We start from the raw sequence: 20,723 nt of genomic DNA on the forward strand, positions 1-20,723 counted from the left end.
GGCAGGCTGCTGTATTTTGGACCACCTGTAAGGCCTGTAAAGCAGAGTCTTTCGCCAAAATAAGAAGGGCATTGCTAAAGTCCAGCCGGCTTAGTACTAATGCGTGTATAAGAGTCTTACGAGTGGTCAGGGGAAGAAAATGAAAGACTTTCCGTAGAAGGCTAAGGACATGGAAGCATGACCGTTTAGTGAGTGCTATGTGTTCCTCCATGTTAAGCTTGTTATCAACAAGTACCCCAAGGTTTTTTACAACCGGTTTAGGGGTTGGAGCCGTGCCTAGTTCCTCCGGCCACCAACTCGGGGACCAGCTGGTGACTGCCTCCGTGAATAGAATAATCTCTGTTTTGCTTGCATTAAGCTGGAGGAAATTTTGACTCATCCATGTCTTAATGCTGAGCATGCCTTCAGAGAATATTTCGTGGATGTTGGGTGCGTCGGTATCATAGGCAAGGAGCAGCTGTGTGTCGTCTGCGTAGGAGACCGGGATGAACCCGATCTTCCTAAGCAGAGCGGCCAGCGGGGCAACATAAATATTAAAAAGGTTGGGGCTAAGACAGGATCCCTGAGGGACTCCCTTAGTAACGGAGGTGGTCTTAGCTTTAAAGGGGCCCAGATTAACGGTTTCGGTTCGGTCCTTGAGGAAGTCTGTTAGCCAGTCCAAGGCTGTGTCCTGAATGCCAATAGTGAGCAATCTGTCTAGAAGAATCTGATGCGAAATGGTATCAAAGGCGGCAGATAGGTCGAGCAGTATAAGAATTACTGCTCGACCCCGTCGGCTTGCAATCTAATGTCATCTAGGACCTTAACCAGAGCAGATTCCGTACTGTACCGGGGACGGAATCCTGACTGAGAGTGGTCAAGGCAGTTAGAGGTCTCAACAAAAGAAGAGAGATGCTTATTGATATGTTTCTCCAACAGCTTGCTATATAGTGGGAGAAAGGAGATAGGTCGATAATTTGTGATCACGTCCGGTGGTAGTTTTGGGTTTTTCCTAATTGGCATGACTTGTGCATCTTTCCATTCCTTCAGAAGTTTGCCCTCAGTGATAGAGCTGTTGAAAACTACCCCCCGTGGTCCAGCAAGTTCAGCAGCAAGAGTTTTAGCAATGTTTGCCGGTATGAGGTCTTTGGGGGGCCCTGACTTAGCTGATTTGAGCAGGGTTTCGGTTTCTCCTGTGGTAAGAAGGGGGAACGCTCTTAACGGGAGCTGGGAGTGCGCGAGGAAGCTGATCAGGGGGATGTCTGTATCTGACTCTCAGGAACTGGGCGGGGAGGAATTGGCGTAGATATCCTCAATCTTCTGTGTTAAAAAATTGGCTATGTTGTCACAAAGTAGTTGGGATGGTTCGTCCTCTGGGCTGCAGACTTTTGGGTTGACTAGGGAGTTAAGAACCTGGAAGAGTGTTTTGGAGGTGTTATCAGCTTGCTCCAATTGAGATGCTATGTGTTTTTTGCGGGTGTTTCTGAGATGCTTATGATATTTTCTCTGCATCTCTTTGAAGTTATCCCTGTCAGATTGTGTTTTGGATCGTCGCCAGGTACGTTCCAGTACTTTACATGTACTTTTTTCTGCTTTCAATTCTTGTGTGTACCAGGTGGCTTGTGGCCGGCGGGCCAGGGTGGCAGCCTTCTTTATGGGTATGGTGGCATCTAGGGTTAAATTGATAGCCTCATTAAAAGTTTTGAGGTGTTCCTCGACTGTGTTATCAGGGGTTTGCGGAGGACATGGAATGCTTCTGCAAAGGACGCCGGTGAAAGTTTGCGCCATTGTCTGGAGCTGCGCGTTCCTGGTTTTTTATTGGGTACATTCGCCTTGGGACCTGCTAAGTTAAATGTGATCATATGATGGTCTGACCAAGTTAGTGGGAGTGTTTATTTATAGATTAGATTTGAGGAGTTAGATAGTAGTTGGTCTAAAGTATGACCTGCATTGTGTGAGGGTGCATCGTTTTTCTTAATCAGGCCTAGGGGGAATATTTCTCCGGAAAAGTGCATGGTCTCTGAGTCCTGGATGTTTTCTCTGTGGATGTTAAAATCACCCAGCAGGATGAATTTGTTGGTGGATATGGCATGGGGTGCAATTATCTCTGAAAGAGTGTTGATCGACTTAGCAATAGGGCCAGGGGGATGGTATACGAATGCACCTTTCCAACTAAGTTGAGAATGGAGATCTATCCTAAATACCATCACTTCTAGGTCTGTGCTCATATGTTGGTCTAAGATAATTACTTTAATGGGGTCCTTATAAACAATGGCGATCCCACCACCCGCTTTCTTGGTTCTATCTAATTTCAGGATCCTATATCCATCCGGCAAGGCTGTAGCTATGGCCGGGGCGGAAGTGGTCTTGATCCATGTTTCTGTAAGAAACCTGAGATTCGGCTTCGAGGAGTTAAGAAAATCCCAGATGTGAGTCGCATGTTTGGGGAGAGAGCGCACGTTGGCTAAGAAAGCTGTCCAGTTGTGGTCAGCCTGGGTTTCCTCCGTGACATGGGAGTTATCATGAAGACTATGGAATTTGCAATGGCGACAGGAAATAAGGCCTTCCAAGTATATGGGAAACTGATTTTTACAATGGAGCATCAGGGCGTTAGGGTGTTCCTGTTTGTATTCAAGGTTGGCGAGATTGAGAAGCTCTTGCCTAGAATAGATAATCTTCGTATTAGCCATGGGGTTGGAAGCCCCGTCTATGGGGAAACTGGCAGAGTGGCTGGCACCTGGCAGCGCTCCAGCGCAGACGGGCGTAGACGGGCTTGCCTTTGGCGCGCCCGCTGCGCTCGTCCGCTGCGCGGACGAGTGGCTGACGTCATTTGTATCCTGGAGGGGCGGGGTATACCGAGCAACTAGTCCGCACCTGCCCGTCCTCCCAAGATGTCTGCCAACACCCCAAACGTCCCCCGGCAGCACCTAGTTGTCTGCGGGGACCGTGGTTCGAAGGTGGGGAGGTGGAGACGGTAGGTAAGGAGTGCCAAAGATTTAAAGTGCGAATAGTGCCAAAAAACAGTTTAAAAATATTAAAAAACAATCTGTGCTAAATCCCCGGCTTTCCGCCTCAGGGATAAGAGATTACCTCTGTTGGTCTGTCCGCGCTGCAAAGGAGCGTGGTTTTTGTAGTAGCGGGGGGCGGGGTATACCGAGCAACTAGTCCGCACCTGCCCGTCCTCCCAAGATGTCCGCCAACACCCCAAGCGTCCGCAGGCAGCACCTAGTCGTCTGCGGGGACCGTGGTTCGAAGGTGGTGAGGAGGAGACGGTAGGTAAGGAGTGCCAAAGATTTAAAGTGCGAATAGTGCCAAAAAACTGTTTAAAAATATTAAAAAACAATCTGTGCTAAATCCCCGGCTTTCCGCCTCAGGGATAAGAGATTACCTCTGTTAGTCACATAGAGCATTGAAGATAGGCAAACAAGGAAATAAATAGCACAAATTGACCTTTAATGGCAGGAGGCGTGCACGCAGAGGTCAAACAGGTGATGGAGCAAGGTTTCGCTCGTAAAGAGACTTGCTCGGACTCAATACTCTCGAAATAACATATAATGTACTAATTAACATGTTTTGCCTAATTATTAATGCACTACGGGACATTTTTAGTATCTAGGGGAAGCTTTTCACTGTGCTTTCTACTAACCGTAACTTGAGGTGTCTTAAAATGTCCATCGCAAGGCGGGAACTTTTCTGCGCATGCGTCTGTCACACTCACGTGATGTATTCTTTGCTTGGTGGGAAAACTTTACTTCTGTGCACTAGAACTAAAGATGGCTGCTCTATGTTTTCACGTGCTAACACTTGCATTGCTGCTTTTATTAAATTGTTTGTTCTGCTTAAATCATAATGCTGTAGTTAAAATAAAGTAATAGGAATAGAGTAGAGATAAGAGATATACAGTGCATTAAATTATTCTTTGTGCTAAAACTGTTCTTTTTGACTTTGCTATTAGCTCGAGTTAGGACCAATCAAGTACAATGTTCCTCCATCTTGGGTCCCGCAACTGCGCATGTGCTGATATCCCTCGAGTCCACAAGCCATGGCATTGAAACCCTGCCAACGACTGTCTTGCCTGAAGATGCGCCTGGGAACCCGACCTTATGAACCTCCAAGAGGAAGACAATTTGTTAAATTGTTTAACATTGTATTTACTAGTAGAACATCCATTGTTGGGTGGAATAAAAGTGCATGGGAAAATAAAATTATGGGAGGGAACATTAATTTGCATTATTGAATCAAGTGACCTCATAACTGGTATGGTGTGATGACCTCTCCTCGTCTTTTGACCAATCAAACTGAGGGAATACATGAACTTGCAACATTGGGGTGGAGGTACACTGCCCTGGAAAATGGTATATCTAAGGTAGGCATAGCTATTTAGATTGTCTGACTTGTCCATATAGCTGACCTGTCACTGACCCAACGCACTCAATAGGTGATCGAGAGCAAAGGTGCTGGCGGAGCATTCTGTCAGAAGATTCGATAACCCAATCGGGGTTCTGGGAAGGAGTTAGATAACTCAATCGGAGTTCAACTGTTAGCTGCAGAGAGGGGTGTGATGCTGGCGTTGCACTTTAGCTGCGGTGGTCCTGTCCTGATCCAATTTGGTCCGTACTTGTCCTGATTCTGATCTGCACCTATCCCGTCCTATTGGCCCCTGAACTATTGGGGGTCCTGTCTTTTATCCCAGCCCGAGACCAGGGTAGGTAAATATAAAGTTGGGTGGGTATGTCATTATATTGTTTCCCTTTTCTTACCCTTCCTATGTATCAATGCTTAAAGAAAGTCTCATAATATTTTCACATCATCTTGCTTTGATTATATTCTCTCTAAATGAACGAGCTTTGATTAAATTAGTATGGACTCTGACATTTGGGAATTTACATAGATAAAGTGTTTAAACTTTTTCTCAAGTCTGTGGTTATTTATGAGTGCAAATAATTATTTACTTCCTATTATGCTAACACCCTTGATCCCTTAGGACGTTAGGTACCTGTGACAAGGATCGGTAAGTCAAATGGAATATGTCCGAAAAGGTAAATTAAAAATTCTGATTAAAGCGTAGGTTTACCTGTTTAAAGTGTGTATGTGTTTAAGGGCCCAGGTGAGTATGTTAAAACGAGCAGGTGAGCCCGCGCTCTATGTTATGTTATGTTATAAAATGTTTTATTACGCGCTCTGCTACTACAGAGTATCCTGGCGCGATATGTAACATTAAACAGAGCCAATCCAAGAAAAAAGAAAAAAAGAACTAGATACTGAGATTAAAAAGATGGGTTTTTAACCCTTTCTTGAATCCCGCTAATGTGGCTGATGATCTCAAAGAAAGCGGCAGGGCATTCCAGGACCGTGCTGTTTGGACAGAAATAGACTGACCACCCAATCTCGCGTATCTGACTTTGGGCATGGACATCAGACGGAGGTTGGCCGATCGTAGAGCACGGCGAGGAGTATAAAAGGCAAACCTCTTGTGCAGATATTGTGGGCCTTGTTGATGCAAGGCCCGAAAGGCCAAGACCAATGTTTTAAACATAATATGATGAGCCACTGGGAGCCAGTGGAGCTCTCGAAGATGGGCACGTGCACTAGTTCTTCTTGGAAGATGGAACAAAAGTCGCACGGCCGCATTCTGAATGATCTGCATTCGATTTATAAGGTATTTGGGGAGACCACTGAAGAGAGCATTGGCATAGTCGAGCCTTGACAGGATCAGAGCGCGCAAAACAGTCTCTTTCGCTTCCCTATGGAGAAGCGGAAGGAACCTCTTAAGTGACTTGAGGGTAGCAAAACAGGTCGCGGTAAGTTTCTTTAAGTGAGCTTCGAACTTAAGATCCTGTCCGAACCAGACCCCCAAGTTTTTGGCCGGGCCTCCGTGAGAGCTGGGACATGCAAAGTCAGTCGGCCAAATAAGATCCCTAAAATTGGCCGGAAAATTGCCATAAAATAACAACTCTGACTTGTCCTCGTTGCATTTGAGCTGAGCTGAGACAAGCCACCGGAAGACGTAGGACAAACAGGAACAGACAGCCCGGGCATCTAAGCAGTCCTTAGGCCAGGTAAACAGCAACTGCGTGTCGTCGGCATATGCCATTATTTTGGCTCCCCACTGCTCAGCCAGATAGATCAACGGGGTCATATAAACGTTGAACAGCAGAGGGCTTAGCGTCGAGCCCTGCGGTACCCCGGTGGTAAGCTTCTTGGGTGATGAGGCAAATGGGGGCATCCATACTTGCTGCGTCCGTTCTGACAGAAACGAAGACAGCCAGGCCAAAACCGCACCCGACAGCCCCACCTCTGCCAGCCTTGTCAACAGCTGAGCATGGGGTACCGTATCAAAGGCGGCAGATAGGTCCAGCAAAACCAGGACCGCTCTGCCGCCTCCGTCAAGACACTCCCTAATGGCCTCTGAAACTTCCACCAGAGCCGTCTCAGTGCTAAAAGCCGCCCTGAACCCCGATTGAGCCGGGTGCAGGGCCTGAGAGGACTCAATGAAATTATTCAGTTGCCTGAAAACAACTTTTTCACACACTTTCGCTAGTGCCGGGAGCAGCGATATCGGACGGTAACTGGAAGTAGCTAAGGGATCCAGGCCAGGCTTCTTCAGCAAAGGAAGAAGTTTCGCCTGTTTCCAGCAGATGGGTACAGAGGCAGAAGCCAGAGACAGATTAACAACCTGGGTGACCTCCTGGTACACCAGGCTTGCCGCTCCCCCCAAGACCCTAGCAGGACACGGGTCAGAAGGTGAACCAGACTTTAATGCCTCCAAAATAACCAGCACATCAGCTTGCTGAGCTGGCTCGAAGGTGGAAAATTGGCAGACAGGTTGCTTCACACCCAAATCGATGATAAGTGGTGAAGGCTGAAGGGGACCACAGGAATTTTGGAGCTCCTCTTGGATTTTAGCGATCTTATTATCAAAGAAACATGACAGTTCCTCACACCACAGATCGGATGCCGGGAGAACTGGGGAGGCAGCACACGGAGAGAGGAAGCTCTGAACAATGGCAAAGACTTCTCTGCCATTGTTGTCCGCCTTCTCAATCCTTCCTGAAAAATAGCTGCTTTTGGCAGCCTTGATTTCAGCGTAATATACCTTCTGAGCCCTCCGCAACTTGCTCTTCAGTTCAGGCCGGAACTCAAGGCGCCAAGCTCGCTCCAGCTTTTTACAACCGGATTTGAGTTCCCTGAGAGCATGGGAGAACCAAGGTTTGGAGGGAGACGACCTAGTCCGCCTGCTACCACCCTTATTATTGGGCAGGACAGCACTTTGTTCAACCCAGACTTTAAATGAATCCACCGCAGAATCAAGATTTGATGGCAGGGTCGGCCGGTTAGACACAAGAGAGTCCGAAAAGGTGGTCAAATGTATTCGCTGAGAGTGGACTTGAGAGGCAGGCAATTCCCTCGGCCCTTTTGAGTTTAGGGGCCAAGTGAACAGAATTAAGGCGTGGTCCGACCAAATGACCCTCCTAGGGGGTGCCATAGTGATCTCAAAGTTAGAACAAACCAGATCTAACCAGTGGCCAGCCGCATGGGTGGGGAAGTTCACCCATTGTGTAAGATGCGCCAGCGAAAGAACTTCAGCCAAGCCCATCGTTTCCGGTAAATCCACCGCGTCCATATGAATGTTAAAGTCCCCCAGAAGAAGATATCGAGAGAATTTAAGGGCGCGGGGAACGATGACCTCCTCAATATTACCAGCAAAACCACCCGCATAGCCAGGGGGGCGGTAAAGCAGAGTACCTCCCAAGGTGAAATGAGGGGAGAGGCCCACAGCAAAGTGTAACATTTCTGTCTCGCCAAGTAAATCGGGCGGTTCACTCGCCACTGCCCAGTGGTCCCGATGAATTACTGCCAAACCGCCACCCCTGTCCATCGGTCGATCCATCCTGGTAATCCTGAAGCCGCGTGGTATAGCAAGTTCAAACACCGGCATACAGGACTCAGTAAGCCAAGTTTCGGTGACGAAAAGGAGATCGAACTCCTTCTCATCAAGCAGCTCAAATATGTCGGCCGCGTGTCTGACCATTGATCTAGCATTGATCAGGCCAGCTTTAATAGTATCTAAATTAGTCCGAGTCGCGCCGCCAGGAGATTGTCGGCTTGCAAAACAGAACCCGCATGCCGGGCATCGGCGATGCATAGCCTCTAGCACCTCCCAATGTTTGGCGGCATCGCAGCTGTAGGTATTGAGGGCACACAGCTCCTCAGAAGAATACCTCAGAGAGCCAGCCTGAACACAGCGAGGGAGGTTAGAGGGTGCCCTGGCCCTGGGCCCGTCCGGGACACGGACGGGCACAGACGGGCCCTCCTTTGGCGCTCCTACGGCGCGCCCGCAGCGCGCGACCGCTGCGCACTCGGCGCATTGCTGCGTTAAATAGGGGCGGGCGAGGCAGGAGACTAGAGCGCCAACCCCGGTGCAATGCGGTCCCGCCTCACTTCCGGGAACCGATAGGGCCGAGCGCTGAGGGCGGCACTGATCAAAGATGTGCAAAAAACGCGAAGAGAAAGTGCAGCGTGCAGTAGACCCAGGCAGAGAAGGTAGGCCCAGTTAATAAAGAGCTCGCACTAAGGCGGCAATACAATTTAATAAAACAATTTAAAATAACTAGTAGGTTAAAAAACGGAGGAGCAACAGTGCAAGGTTTGGGGCTGAATAATACTCACATAGCGCAGCACTCGTCTCCCTGATCCAAATAAATAGGGGCGGGCGAGGCAGGAGACTAGAGCGCCAACCCCGGTGCAATGCGGTCCCGCCTCACTTCCGGGAACCGCTAGGGCCGAGCGCTGAGGGCGGCACTGATCAAAGATGTGCAAAAAACGCGAAGAGAAAGTGCAGCGTGCAGTAGACCCAGGCAGAGAAGGTAGGCACAGTTAATAAAGAGCTCGCACTAAGGCGGCAATACAATTTAATAAAACAATTTAAAATAACTAGTAGGTTAAAAAACGGCAGAGCAACAGTGCAAGGTTTGGGGCTGAATAATACTCACATAGCGCAGCACTCGCCTCCCTGCTCCAAATAAATAGGGGCGGGCGAGGCAGGAGACTAGAGCGCCAACCCCGGTGCAATCACAGGGAGCACCAGATTCTACCCCCACCTACCGTGCCTGATCAGGAAATAAAGGACATAGAGATGAAAACCAGCTTGTGTACTCAACAGCATCAAGCAGTGGGCTGACACCTGAAAACCACATTGAACGGTTAAAAAGCCGCGCTTTGAACATGGAAGACACATAGGTTTGGACTGGTGAACAACTCTTTTGAATGGAAAAAGTCCTGGAAGTCATCAGAAACAAAAATGAACACCTGGTAGCTGTTTACAGGTGAAATAATCTTTGTATTCTTGGCGTCCCTAAGTCAACTGCCATAGATAAGGTGGAGCCATACTTCAAACCATGCTTCGCTCCTTCTTTGATAATGCTGTATCCCCCATCTTCCCAGTGGAGCACTCACACCACACACAGAGCCCACAACTGCTGCCCGGTACCACAGCGAGACCTATAGTGGCCAGACTACTCAACTATTGGGAAAGAGATACAATACTATGACTTGCCCAAGAACGTCAGTCGCTTCAATATCAAGGCAACACCATCTTCTTACATCCTGACTTCACTATCGCAGTGCAGGCGACATGCCTGGAATTCCTCCCCGTAAAACATACCCTTCAGAAGGCTGACGTCTCTTACTCTCTGCTGTATGCAGCCAAACTTCATGTTAACGTTGACAGAAGGCAACATTACTTTACGGTCCACAAAGCAACCACGAAATTCGCCTGGAAATTCATCCTCACCTAAGCAATTTAATCTTCCACTTGTGCAATTGGATCCAAGGACTGCCTCTGGGACATGATTGCGCTACAACCAATGGTCACACAGTCTTATCTCATTGCCACCATGATGTGTGACTAAGTGTGTTCGCCCAGCGGGAGGGCGGGGGGAACTCTGTGCAAGAAGACACGCTGCATTAAACGGAGATTACTGTCGGAGGGACCTGTGTGGAAACAATGACCTTGTCTTCAAATAACAGTTATTGTACCCTTGCTCTGCATTTATGTCTTTCACTCCTCAGCCACCCACTTACAGATAACTGGGGGTTTCACCTGGCCTTTAGTGTGCCTGTTGGATGATTTTTGAGGAGTTTCCTGAAGTAGGGAATGTTGACATGAGTGGGGGTAGGGGATGTGCTTTATCAATTTTCTACTCTGTTAATGCCACATGCACTGCATTTCACACTGTTACTATGCTCGCATCCGTCTCGTATACACTAGCAAGTCAAAGGTCCATTGTCAGACTTGACGTGGTTTCCCCTGACTTTTTGCGTCCTGACCTCCTATTTGCTGACTTCATTTTTGCTGTCTTTAGGATTCTGAGCACTTTACCACTGCTAACCAGTGCTAAAGTGCATATGCTCTGTACTCTAAACACAATGACATTGGCTTATCCACATCTAGCATATTTAGTTTACTTATAAGTCCCTAGTAAAGTGAACTATGTGTGTCCCGGGACTGTAGATTTAATGCTACTTGTGGGCCTGCAGCACTGATTGTGCCACCCACTAAGCAACACTTTATACATGGCCATTGCAGAGCCTATGTATGCAGTTTTAAACTGCAATTTTGACCTGGCAAGATAACCTACTTGCCAGTCCAAAACTTCCCGTTTATTACATCTAAGTCACCCCTATGGTAGGCCCTAGGCAGCCGCAAGTGTATGGTGCAATGTATTTAAAGGGTAGAACATGTACATTTGAGTTTTATGTCCTTGTAATGAAAAACTATTACATTAATTTTTTACTACAGCAAGGCCAATCCCTCACATATGTTAACTGTCGGGTCCACAGCTCTTCGGGATCCGTGCGATGCTCAAACGGTCCACCTCCGGACCTCCCCAAGCTTGGTTCTCTAGACACCCTAAGCTTAAAGATGGTCCGGCGAGGGAAAATGTGAAAGGTCGGGACGGTGCGGCCTTTGGGGGGGGGGGTGCAACCTGGAAGACAAAGGAATAGCCTGTTATAATGACTCTTGGACGCAATCCTGACTATGTATCTACGTATGGAAGAATGCTCATACCTGGCTAAGAGAATTCTCGGGAATAACCGTTCTGCCACCTGACGCTCTCCTCTGGGGTACCGCCCCTGTCAGATTCCTTAAACACAGAAGAACAGCGTTACTTCCCTTACTCTCCGTTATGGGAGTTTCTTACTTTAACCTCCCTTCCCAGTACCTACCAGAAACACGCCCTGCACGACACTGTGAAACAGTAATTGAAGTCTTAGCTGCCACCAACTGTGAAGGCCTCCCCTCTTCTGTTGACCGCACAGAAGTTAATGCCAGTAAGTTTTGTTCTAGCACCAACGCCTCGAAACCAAAAAGTATGAAACAAAAGTAACCCAAGGAGGTGCCTCGAATAATAGAGTCTGCACGTCTTACCCCAACACGCCAAGAGTCAACAGAACACTGGGCTCCAACGTGATGGACGTGCCGTCTTCTCCAAAGTCTGAAGCACTTCTCCTACTAGACGTCTGTGTCTTTGCTTATCCTCAGCGAAGCACCACAGCGTTTCTTCTGCGCCCTTGACAACACACTCGGCACCAAACACAGACACTCCCAGAGGAGACTGTGTCTTCACGTACTACAATCCGCGAAGCACCACAGCTCCTCCCCAGCGCATCAGCCGACACGCTTTGTCTTTCCAGTGAAACCGATATGCCGGCGGAGTCTGTGTCTTCGCGTTTCCTTCTCCTGCGAAGCACCACAGCGCCACCGAGGGGAATCAGCCGATACTCCTCGCTTTCTCCCGCCACTACGAATTCCCACCTTGACAGGGTCCAGTTCTCGATAACCGTGTCTTCGCTATCCTCAGCGAAGCACCACAGGTTCACGAACCTAGCGGGCAGCCGCACCACTAACAAACAGGAAAACAACACCAATCCGATACAACCCGCCCGCCGGTCACACAGCGTCTTTAAAGGTACCGCCTACCGTCCCCTAGGACTTCTGGGTCATGTAGTTCTTTCTTAGGCAGGCGCGAAGTCCGGGACTTCAGACCCTGACATTAACAGGAGGATTGCCTTAAAACATCTTTAAAGTGTAATTTTCAATTGGGAGCAGATGGAAATTTGAAGTTTGGTGTCTCTGGACTCACAATTTTAATACACATCTTTTTAAAAAAGTTGGTTCTTAAATTGCAGGTGTGAGAATACCACTTTTAGAAAGTTATAGACACACAAATGATAGAATGCAGAATAAATCAAACATCTCCCCTAGTCAAGAGAGCTGGGTTAAATCCATTGTTCTTTTGCTCACCATGCAAACCCAGTTTAGACCCAGCCATGTGAAAATCATTCTTGAACCTGCTCCTCATGGGAACAGCCCAGCACCAACTGCCAAGCCAGGTCCTCTCCGGACCAGAAGCAAGCATCCTGGGACCGGTTTCTGGGTATCACCCCTCATCAGCCAGGCTAGCCTGAATCCAGTGGTACAGTGAGCCCGGGACCTATGTCTGGGCATACCCGGCGCACTTAGGACGAGAAAACAAAAGACACACAAATGATGGTCGGAATGTGGAACAAATCAAACATTCTCCCCTGGTCAAGAGATATGAGTAAAATCCATTGTTCTATTTATTACAATGCCACCCCAGTTTAGACCCAGTCATATGCAAATTAGTCTTGACCCTGCTTCTCATGGGAACAGTCTAGCCCAAACTGCCAAGCCTGTTCCTCCCTGGACCAGAAACAAGCATCCTCGGACAGGTTTCGGGGTATCACCCCTCATCAGACAGGCTAGCTTGGATCCAGGGGGACAATGAGCCAAGGAACCACGTCTTGCTTTGCTTTCATGCACTTAGGGTGAGAAAGCAAAAGACACACAAATGATAGGTGGAATGTGGAACAAATCAAACATTCACCCCCAGTCAAGAGATCTGGGTTAATTCCATTGTTTGGGCTGCACTTTCGCAGGCAGTGGGCATTAAGAAACTCACAATAGCGAGGGACCAAGTAAGGTCTCTCGCGTGCAAATTGGGGTTGTGTCCTATCTCTTCTACACTGCATCATTCCCGATACTTGTGAAGCACTGTTTTCGCCTGCTTCGATGTGAAGGTGTCCAACTGTTGTTCCCCAATGGAGGTAATAGCATTCCCAAGAAACCTACCATAATCACTTGAGTAGTAGAGCACAGGTGTTACCATGTGCACTGATTGCATACATGTTTTGAATGCCTAGATCTGGACAAATACATATTGGATTTTTGTTGCTTTGGTCCTATTTAAATCAAATAAAGATTCACTATTTTTCTAAACTGATGTTGAGTCTTTTGTGGTGTTTTCACTGTGTGACTGTAATTAATGTGCTTAACCTGGAACATATGCAGGCTTAATGTCCGCCACAAGAGAGGCCTTATTTACTCCTACCTCAATAGACATTGCATAGACATATGCTTCCTGAGGGAACTGCACCACACGGACACAACCAAGTCATGGCTGAGAGCGGGGTGGGTTTCTAAATATCTTGCCTCCCTATAGTCAAACTATGCTAGCTGTACTGATATCCTTATATGAAAGGGGCTACGGTGGTGCACGCACAGATCAGACTGTGATAAGGAGGGCAGATTTGCGATAGTACGGGGAAGCTTCACTGCTCCTCTATCAAACTAGCCTCGATATACAGCCCTAACACGGACTGCCCAGATTTGTCATGTTTGTCAGCCCAGTGCTTGATGCTGTTGAGTACACAAGCTGGTTTTCATCTCTATGAGTATGTCCTTTATTTCCTGATCAGGCACGGTAGGTGGGGGTAGAATCTGGTGCTCCCTGTGATAGAGAGCAGGCTCACCTGCTTGTTTTACCATACTCACCTGTACCATAAACACATACACACTTTGAACAGGCAAACTTACACAGAACAGCTGCTTACTGGCTAGTTGCATGATATACACTCACCTAGACTTCCAGTGTCACCCGTCTCCCGAGGACCCTTACCAAGTATGCACCGGTCCTGCTAGAACTATCCCCTTCTACACCAGGAAAAGGGCCTTTGCGTGGAAGCTTGACCCTGTCTTTTATGATGAGATTTGCACGGAGATACTTGAATACTTCACTTATGATGAGTGCACAGTCAACTCCCCATCCAGACTGTGGGAAGCTTTCAAAGTCGTTATCTAGGGAGGCTGCACTGCTAAACAGCCAGGCATACATATATAACTGCACCGGCCGGAGACCAGCATCCGTGAAGTTAAACTCGCTACTTTGTGACCGGGGACTCCAAGAAGCGAACTGCCCTTAGATAGAAGCTGTCAGAGTATGACGAGGCAGTGGTTTGAGAAACCCTCTACCTGGGCGGGGAGGAGGCAGTCAGATGCTACGGGAAAGATACTGGCTGGGCTACTCAGGAAGCCCTGGCCAAGTGACTATATCACCAAGCTTAAAGACAACCAGCAGTCCACTCAAATGAGACCGGAGGACACCCTTCACGTCATGACTGACTTTTACACAGACATGTACCGCACAACATTGACTCTAGCCACAGAAACCCTATACGAACTCCTTGGCTCGATTAAACTTCTTTGGTTGGATGATGCTCAGTGTCTCTATGTAGATGAGCCCTTATAAATCGATTATACTATCCAGATTATGCAGAGTATCCCCAGGGGCAAAGCACCCGGAATAGATGGACTTATTGTGGCATTCTACAACCTCCCTCCTCATCTATTAGCGATAAATAAGGAGTCCTTCTCACTGAAAATATTACTCCCTTCCCTACACAAAGCTTTTATTGTCACCATTTTGAAACCGGGCAAGCCTGCTCACAACTTTAACTCAATCCGCCCACTGTCAATGATCAATGCCGATAACATAATACTGGCTAAATTAATCGCCTCTCGATTAGCCCCTCTTTTGCCTCAAATTGTAAACCCGACCAGCCTGGTTTCATGCTGGGCCGTTCCACTGTGCACAATGTCCGTATTTTGTTTGCGCTGATGCACTTCATAGACCCCCAGTTGAGCATGACTGTCTTATTACTTGACCAAGGCATTTGAATCTTAGAATGTCCATTTCTCTTCCAGCTGATAGCCTGTATAAGAATTATACCCTAATTCATAAGTCTGCTTAGATTCATTTTCTCCTCCTCCTCAACTGCTGGCTGCGAGTTAAAAATGCCATCTCTGCCTCCCTCCGCACATCTAGGGGTACCGGACAGGGATGACTCTGTCTCTACTCCTCTTCGTGAATGCAATAGAGGGCCATGGTGGCCAAACTGAGGAAACATCACTCATACAGAGGACTAGCCTTTACTGCCCATGGGATACTCGTCTTCATGATGGTGCGTGGTAAAAGACTGCCTTGGAAAGGCATTGCATGGTAAAGGCATTGACTGTAATTGATGCATTGTAAATGCATGTGTGGTTCCATCATACAACCCTTTCCGGCACCTGTATCGACCATTTCCACAACTATATACGAACGTGCCACTGAAAATGCCTAACAATTGCTAAATGGATCCCCCTGATGTCTTACAAAATCACAATTCATACTTTTTCTTCCTTAGGGTTCTAAATCTCTCTCTATCTCTCTCTCTCTCTCTCTCTATCTCTCTCTCTCTCTCTCTCTCATCAGCCTTTTTTTTGCTCTGCCACCATCTTGTGCAGCAACCTTTGTCAATGACCTCACAACGTTGTAGCACATTATTACCCGTTTATATCTGTCGACAGTGAATATATAATCCACTATTTTGCACTACTCCCATTGGGGCCTCCTAGAACAGCACAACTTAAAATCCGGTTGGACTTAACATTAATGCCCGTTTCCTTTATTCATTTCTAAGCTAGATCGACCCTCTTTTCTTTGGTTTCATTCCTTCCTGGGTCATCCACCCCACTAAATACTTTATATTGACCTGGAAAACGTCATCTCAGTACTCTCCAGTCGCAAAGCAATGGCCCAAAGAAGTGCCTGTCTTTAGTAGGTACTAGTGGTTTCTTCGGCTCCTGACCAAGTTTACCTTTCAAATGTCATATGTTACATCGAGTGCCCCCTATGTATTACCTAAAGGTACAGCAAGCCATTAACAAGTGGCAAGGCCTTATTAAGGAATTGGGCTGTAGGCCGAGTGCCGTTATAAAAAATAGAATTATTAGGTGACTTACAATATTATTACTACTTACAGATGGGGATTTTTATGCTATACAATAAAAGGTCACACCATTACTCTTCCCATACCCTAATATCCTTGCTCTCTTGCTCCATCTAATGTAATAGGTACCATTAATGCAGCTATTTAGAAGGAGTGTGGCACCTCAGCTCTGACAATAAATATGCCAGTATGCAGCTGGTTCGTTGCAAAATGAATACCACATAGTTTAGTTTAACTATGGATATTAGTATCACCGAACATGTCCCTCTGTATTTATCCATATTTCACAGGTTGCATGGTTTTTCCCAACAACCCCTTTTTTCAATGGGAGCCTGTGTTCTCGTTCAGAACACAAGCTCCCATTGAAGTCAATGGGAGTCCGACCGAACATTGTACAGAAGCATCGCAATAGCTCGGTCTTAGTCGCAGAACCCAAGTCGGTCGGAAGAGTTTCCTAACAACATCGTAATCGGCTCCTAAGTAGGGAAAACAGTTCAGAGGAAAGAGCTGAAAAGCATGTTCTCTCTTTGCTTAGGCATAAGCTGCAATTCCAGTCAGTGAACTGCCTGACACATTTTATACTGGCTCTGGCAGCAGGCATTTTGAGACAACTCAACCATTAATAAGATGTTTCAGTATAGTTATAATGCCATTTTCCTATTACAGTTGAGCATTGATATTACAACCAGACTGTAATATTGGCATCACAGGCAGGTTTATAAGCAGGTATTGCAGCCTTCCATGTATTATCAATAGCAAACAACAGAGTGTTCTGATACTCACAGAAGCGATTCATCCTTCATACAACGTGTTCCAAATCCAGGCTTGTTTAGGAAGGCATCAGCAAGATCAGCCATCTGTTCATTGCCTGGCCTTTCATTGCTAAAAAAAAATAGGAATTCATTTTAAGATAGATTTGGAAGAAGAGTGTATGATGTTCGCAAGACCTAAAAGCAGCATGGATTCAGAGTCCTTCCAGGTAATGGAATATGTTCTCCATACAACAGACAATGTCGCTGTATGGCTGAAACTGCAAAAGCTGTTAGCAGCTTTGTACACCACTCACTATGGCACACTACTCTCCATCCTAATGATCCTATCTAGCAGAATGCAAATTAAAGGCAGAGTGCTGTCATGGTTCGCATCTTTCCTCTAAGACTCATCACAGTTTGTTAAACTAGGTTCCTTCATCTCTATTAGCCTGATGGTAAAATGCGGTGTACCTCAAGGCTTCGTCATTTCACCCTTACTCTTCAATGCCTTTATGGAACCACTTGATCAGATGTCCAGAAAAAAGAGATTTGCATACACCAATACACAGGCATTGCGCCCACCATTCTATCTTAAAGTATTGATCTCATCTGCCGTTACAGCTCAAAGTCTTTCCTTGTAAACCTGGTAAACTGGATGAGTTCCTACTCTCAGCAAACACAGAAATACTCCACTTCATGAAAACACGTATTGGCATTCCAAAATGGCTTCTTCAACCCACATATCTTGGATTCACATCTAAACTGGTCTCATCTGTCAATTTCTGGTTTGACTATGGACCACATTCTCACTATTGCACCTAACACTGAGAAGTTTGCGAAAACTAAATGTTTTCAAATATGTCTACGGAATAAACTAAAACAATAATTCCCGGAGTCTGACTTCAGGAACAGCAGTTCAGGCTCTGATCCTCTCTCCCTCCTCGATGGAGGTAACAATCTAATCTCAGACCTCCCAAAATCCACCCTAGCAACCCTCAAAGCCATTCATGTGGTGGGGACGTCCCTTGACAAAAGTGGTAAAAGATCAGATTACATAAACCAATTTCCGAGAGATGTGCATTGGTTTCCCTCCAATGGGTAAAATAACTTTAAAATGGCCCGGATCACACACAAATTGCTACATCTGGGCTTCCCCAGATATCTAAAATGCAGGCTATGCAACTCAGGTGGGAGAAACACCAGAGGCAAATCAAACCTCCAACAAGCGATCCTAAAACAAAAAAAGACACAGAGGATGTAACAGGCATTCTCATGTCTAGCTCAGAGAATCTGAAACAAACTCACAGAAACCTTCCAAATTTCACCTATAGCTGCCTAGACACTGCCACATGTGGAATTAAAATTACTGTTTTTCATATAATCAAGAACCAAGTGTTCTGTTCTTAGTTATCTGCTACTTGTAAAGAGCACAGTTTGCACTATATATTTATTTTCTATAACTAAACAAAGAAATATTTTACTGGCTTTACACTTTAGAACGTCATGATCTCCACATTTTAGACTAGCGGACAGAAGATATTCACTGTATGTACTCTGATTCTAACTTCTTTGCCCTTTAAGTATTGAGTAGATATGTGTTCAAAAGGTTTTCCAATGAACAACTACCTGAAGGCATCTAAGTTACACAAGCTCAAGATGTTTATCCCTTCTTCAGGTCTTTTTCCTTCTTCATTATAATACACACGCTGTAGGATTAGCGAGGCGTGTGCAGCCATTGCTTCTTAGAACTTCACCCCAATGCAGAAAGACTGAGGTCAGGAATGAATTGTGAAAGTGCTATGCTTCAATAGCATGTTTAAAGAGCTGGAATTTGTAAATGTGTACCTCTATGGATTGAAATGTCCAATGTATCATTGACTAGGTCTATTCCCGGTCTAGAGTGATGGTTCACTAACCAGTTCAAGTCCCCTATGCAATTTCCACCAGATATATATGTTCTCTATGGTTCAAATGCAAATTCTTCAGGGATAATGTGGTCTGTTGTGTGGTAATAGGCTGGTGGCATGGGAAAGTATAAGGGGTCAAGGAGGCAGGTAGGGTTGATTAAAAAGTCCAGGAAAGTTTCACTGGGTTAGGAAGGGCAGAAGAAGGGAGGGTCTGGAGTGGGAATCCCAGGTGGGGGGATGTAATGCATGATTAACGGGTGGTGGTGACAGTGAAGAGAGTGACTGATGGGAACAGATCGAGTCAATGGTTAGCGCAGCTGTGCCACGTCTTTGAAGGTTGAATGTGGCTGTGTGAAGTCAAGGAAAGAAAATAGGGATTTTAACACTTTGCAGGGGGCCTACTCCAATCCTAAAGTCATCTGAGAATACCCTTCCCATAACAGCTGCCTCAAACCCTAAAATCATCTCAGGATATGTCTGAGTCTGGGGAGTGGAAGGGACTCTGAATCCACTGAGGAGGGGTGCAGAAGAAGAGGGTGATCAGAAGAGGTGGGGATAAGTGACATGGTGGGAGGATTTGAGATCCTATCCATACCCAGCATGGCTGAATTTCATTTTAGAATCATATGTAGTTATGTGTATGAGGGACAAGGGGTTGTTGAATGGTGAAGATGAGAATGACTTGGGTAGAGGAGGGATGCAGGTGAGATGGGGAGAAGGTGGAAGGTGAGGAAGAGACTAGGAATGGGTAAAGGGGAAGGTGAGTGAGTGGAGAGGTGTTGGTGGGAAGATTGGGGGAAAGTGGAACCAGGCATGGAAGGGTACAGGCTAGAGACAGCACATTAGAAATTAGAGGGCTGGATGGAGGAGGGATGATGTTGATGAGAAGAGGATCGGCTCTTGTTTGACATTGGCATTGCTATCTCCTATCCTAAAGTGGAGTGTGCAAGAGAGGAAAAAAGAAGGATGCAGAAAAAAGATAATGATGGGGATGGGAAAGTAGAGGTTTGAGGAAATATGGATTAGGGGAAGGGACAAGGGAGAGGTAATGCCATAGGGTCCTATTCCTGCACCGCATGGTTGCCCTACAATGCGGAGATCACAAGGGATTACAAAAGGAGACAAGGAAGAGTTTGAGTGTGGGGTGGGAGATAGACGGTAAACCTTTGAGAAAAATGTTGGTCAGAGATAGGAGAAGGGTAGGGGAAAGGGGGTAGGCACGTGCTGCAGAAAAGCAGGGGAAACAGATGCTTTTCTTCCATGCCATAAGTGCTTCTGATCCTTCGAACTTGACAGGTTATATGTGTGGCTGCATAAAGGATATAGTGGAGAGTAAGGGTTGAAGGGTGAGTGAATGATAGACAGGTGGGGTGGTATGGGATGGGAACGTTCAGGGTGAATGAAAAGTGTGATGTGGCTGATATGTGGGGAAAGGAGAAGAGGTGGAAGTGGGAGAGAGGTCAGAGAAGAGTGGTCTGGGAATGGGGCAAAGTCAAGGTGCTGAGAGAAATGGCCTGAATGAAGCAAACAGAATGTGTGGAAGTGGTGGGGGGAAAGAGGTAGAGAGGTAATGGGGAAAATGGTACAGGTTGATATTCAGATTTGTTTTCAATGGTTGCATTGCTCTGGCATGCATGGGCCCCTTGTAACTATCTCTGACTTGGACACCCTTTGAAAGAGAGATCTGAAACATGAAGAATGCTTTTGTGTGTAGGTAAGTGCTTGGGGTCGGTGAGAGATCTAATGAGTGTTTGTGTCACAGCAAACAAAGCAAAATAAAAACAGAAACGTTTTCACTGGCAAGAAAGATCAGGCCCTTTTGCCTTTCAATGACATCAAATGTTTCTGTTTTAATTGTTGCAGGAAACTAGATGAGGACCTCACATCACTATCAAAGCCCTAAGATGCCTGTTATTACATTAATAGCAAGATGTTGTTACTCTTGCCTTTT

The 20,723-nt window shown here is 46.5% G+C and overlaps 1 protein-coding gene across 1 annotated transcript in view; it reads right to left on the reverse strand.

The window, feature by feature from the left end:
- ABCA4 (ATP binding cassette subfamily A member 4) overlaps nt 1-20,723 on the reverse strand; it is a 1,114,059-nt gene that overhangs the window by 259,717 nt on the left and 833,619 nt on the right. The window contains exon 31 of the mRNA XM_078650330.1: nt 16,897-16,995. Within this exon, the coding sequence (XP_078506456.1) occupies nt 16,897-16,995 (99 nt within the window). The remainder of the gene's footprint in view (nt 1-16,896; nt 16,996-20,723) is intronic.

The sequence above is a fragment of the Lissotriton helveticus genome, chromosome 1_1 (genome assembly GCF_964261635.1).
Source record: "Lissotriton helveticus chromosome 1_1, aLisHel1.1, whole genome shotgun sequence".
Classification (NCBI taxonomy): domain Eukaryota; kingdom Metazoa; phylum Chordata; class Amphibia; order Caudata; family Salamandridae; genus Lissotriton; species Lissotriton helveticus.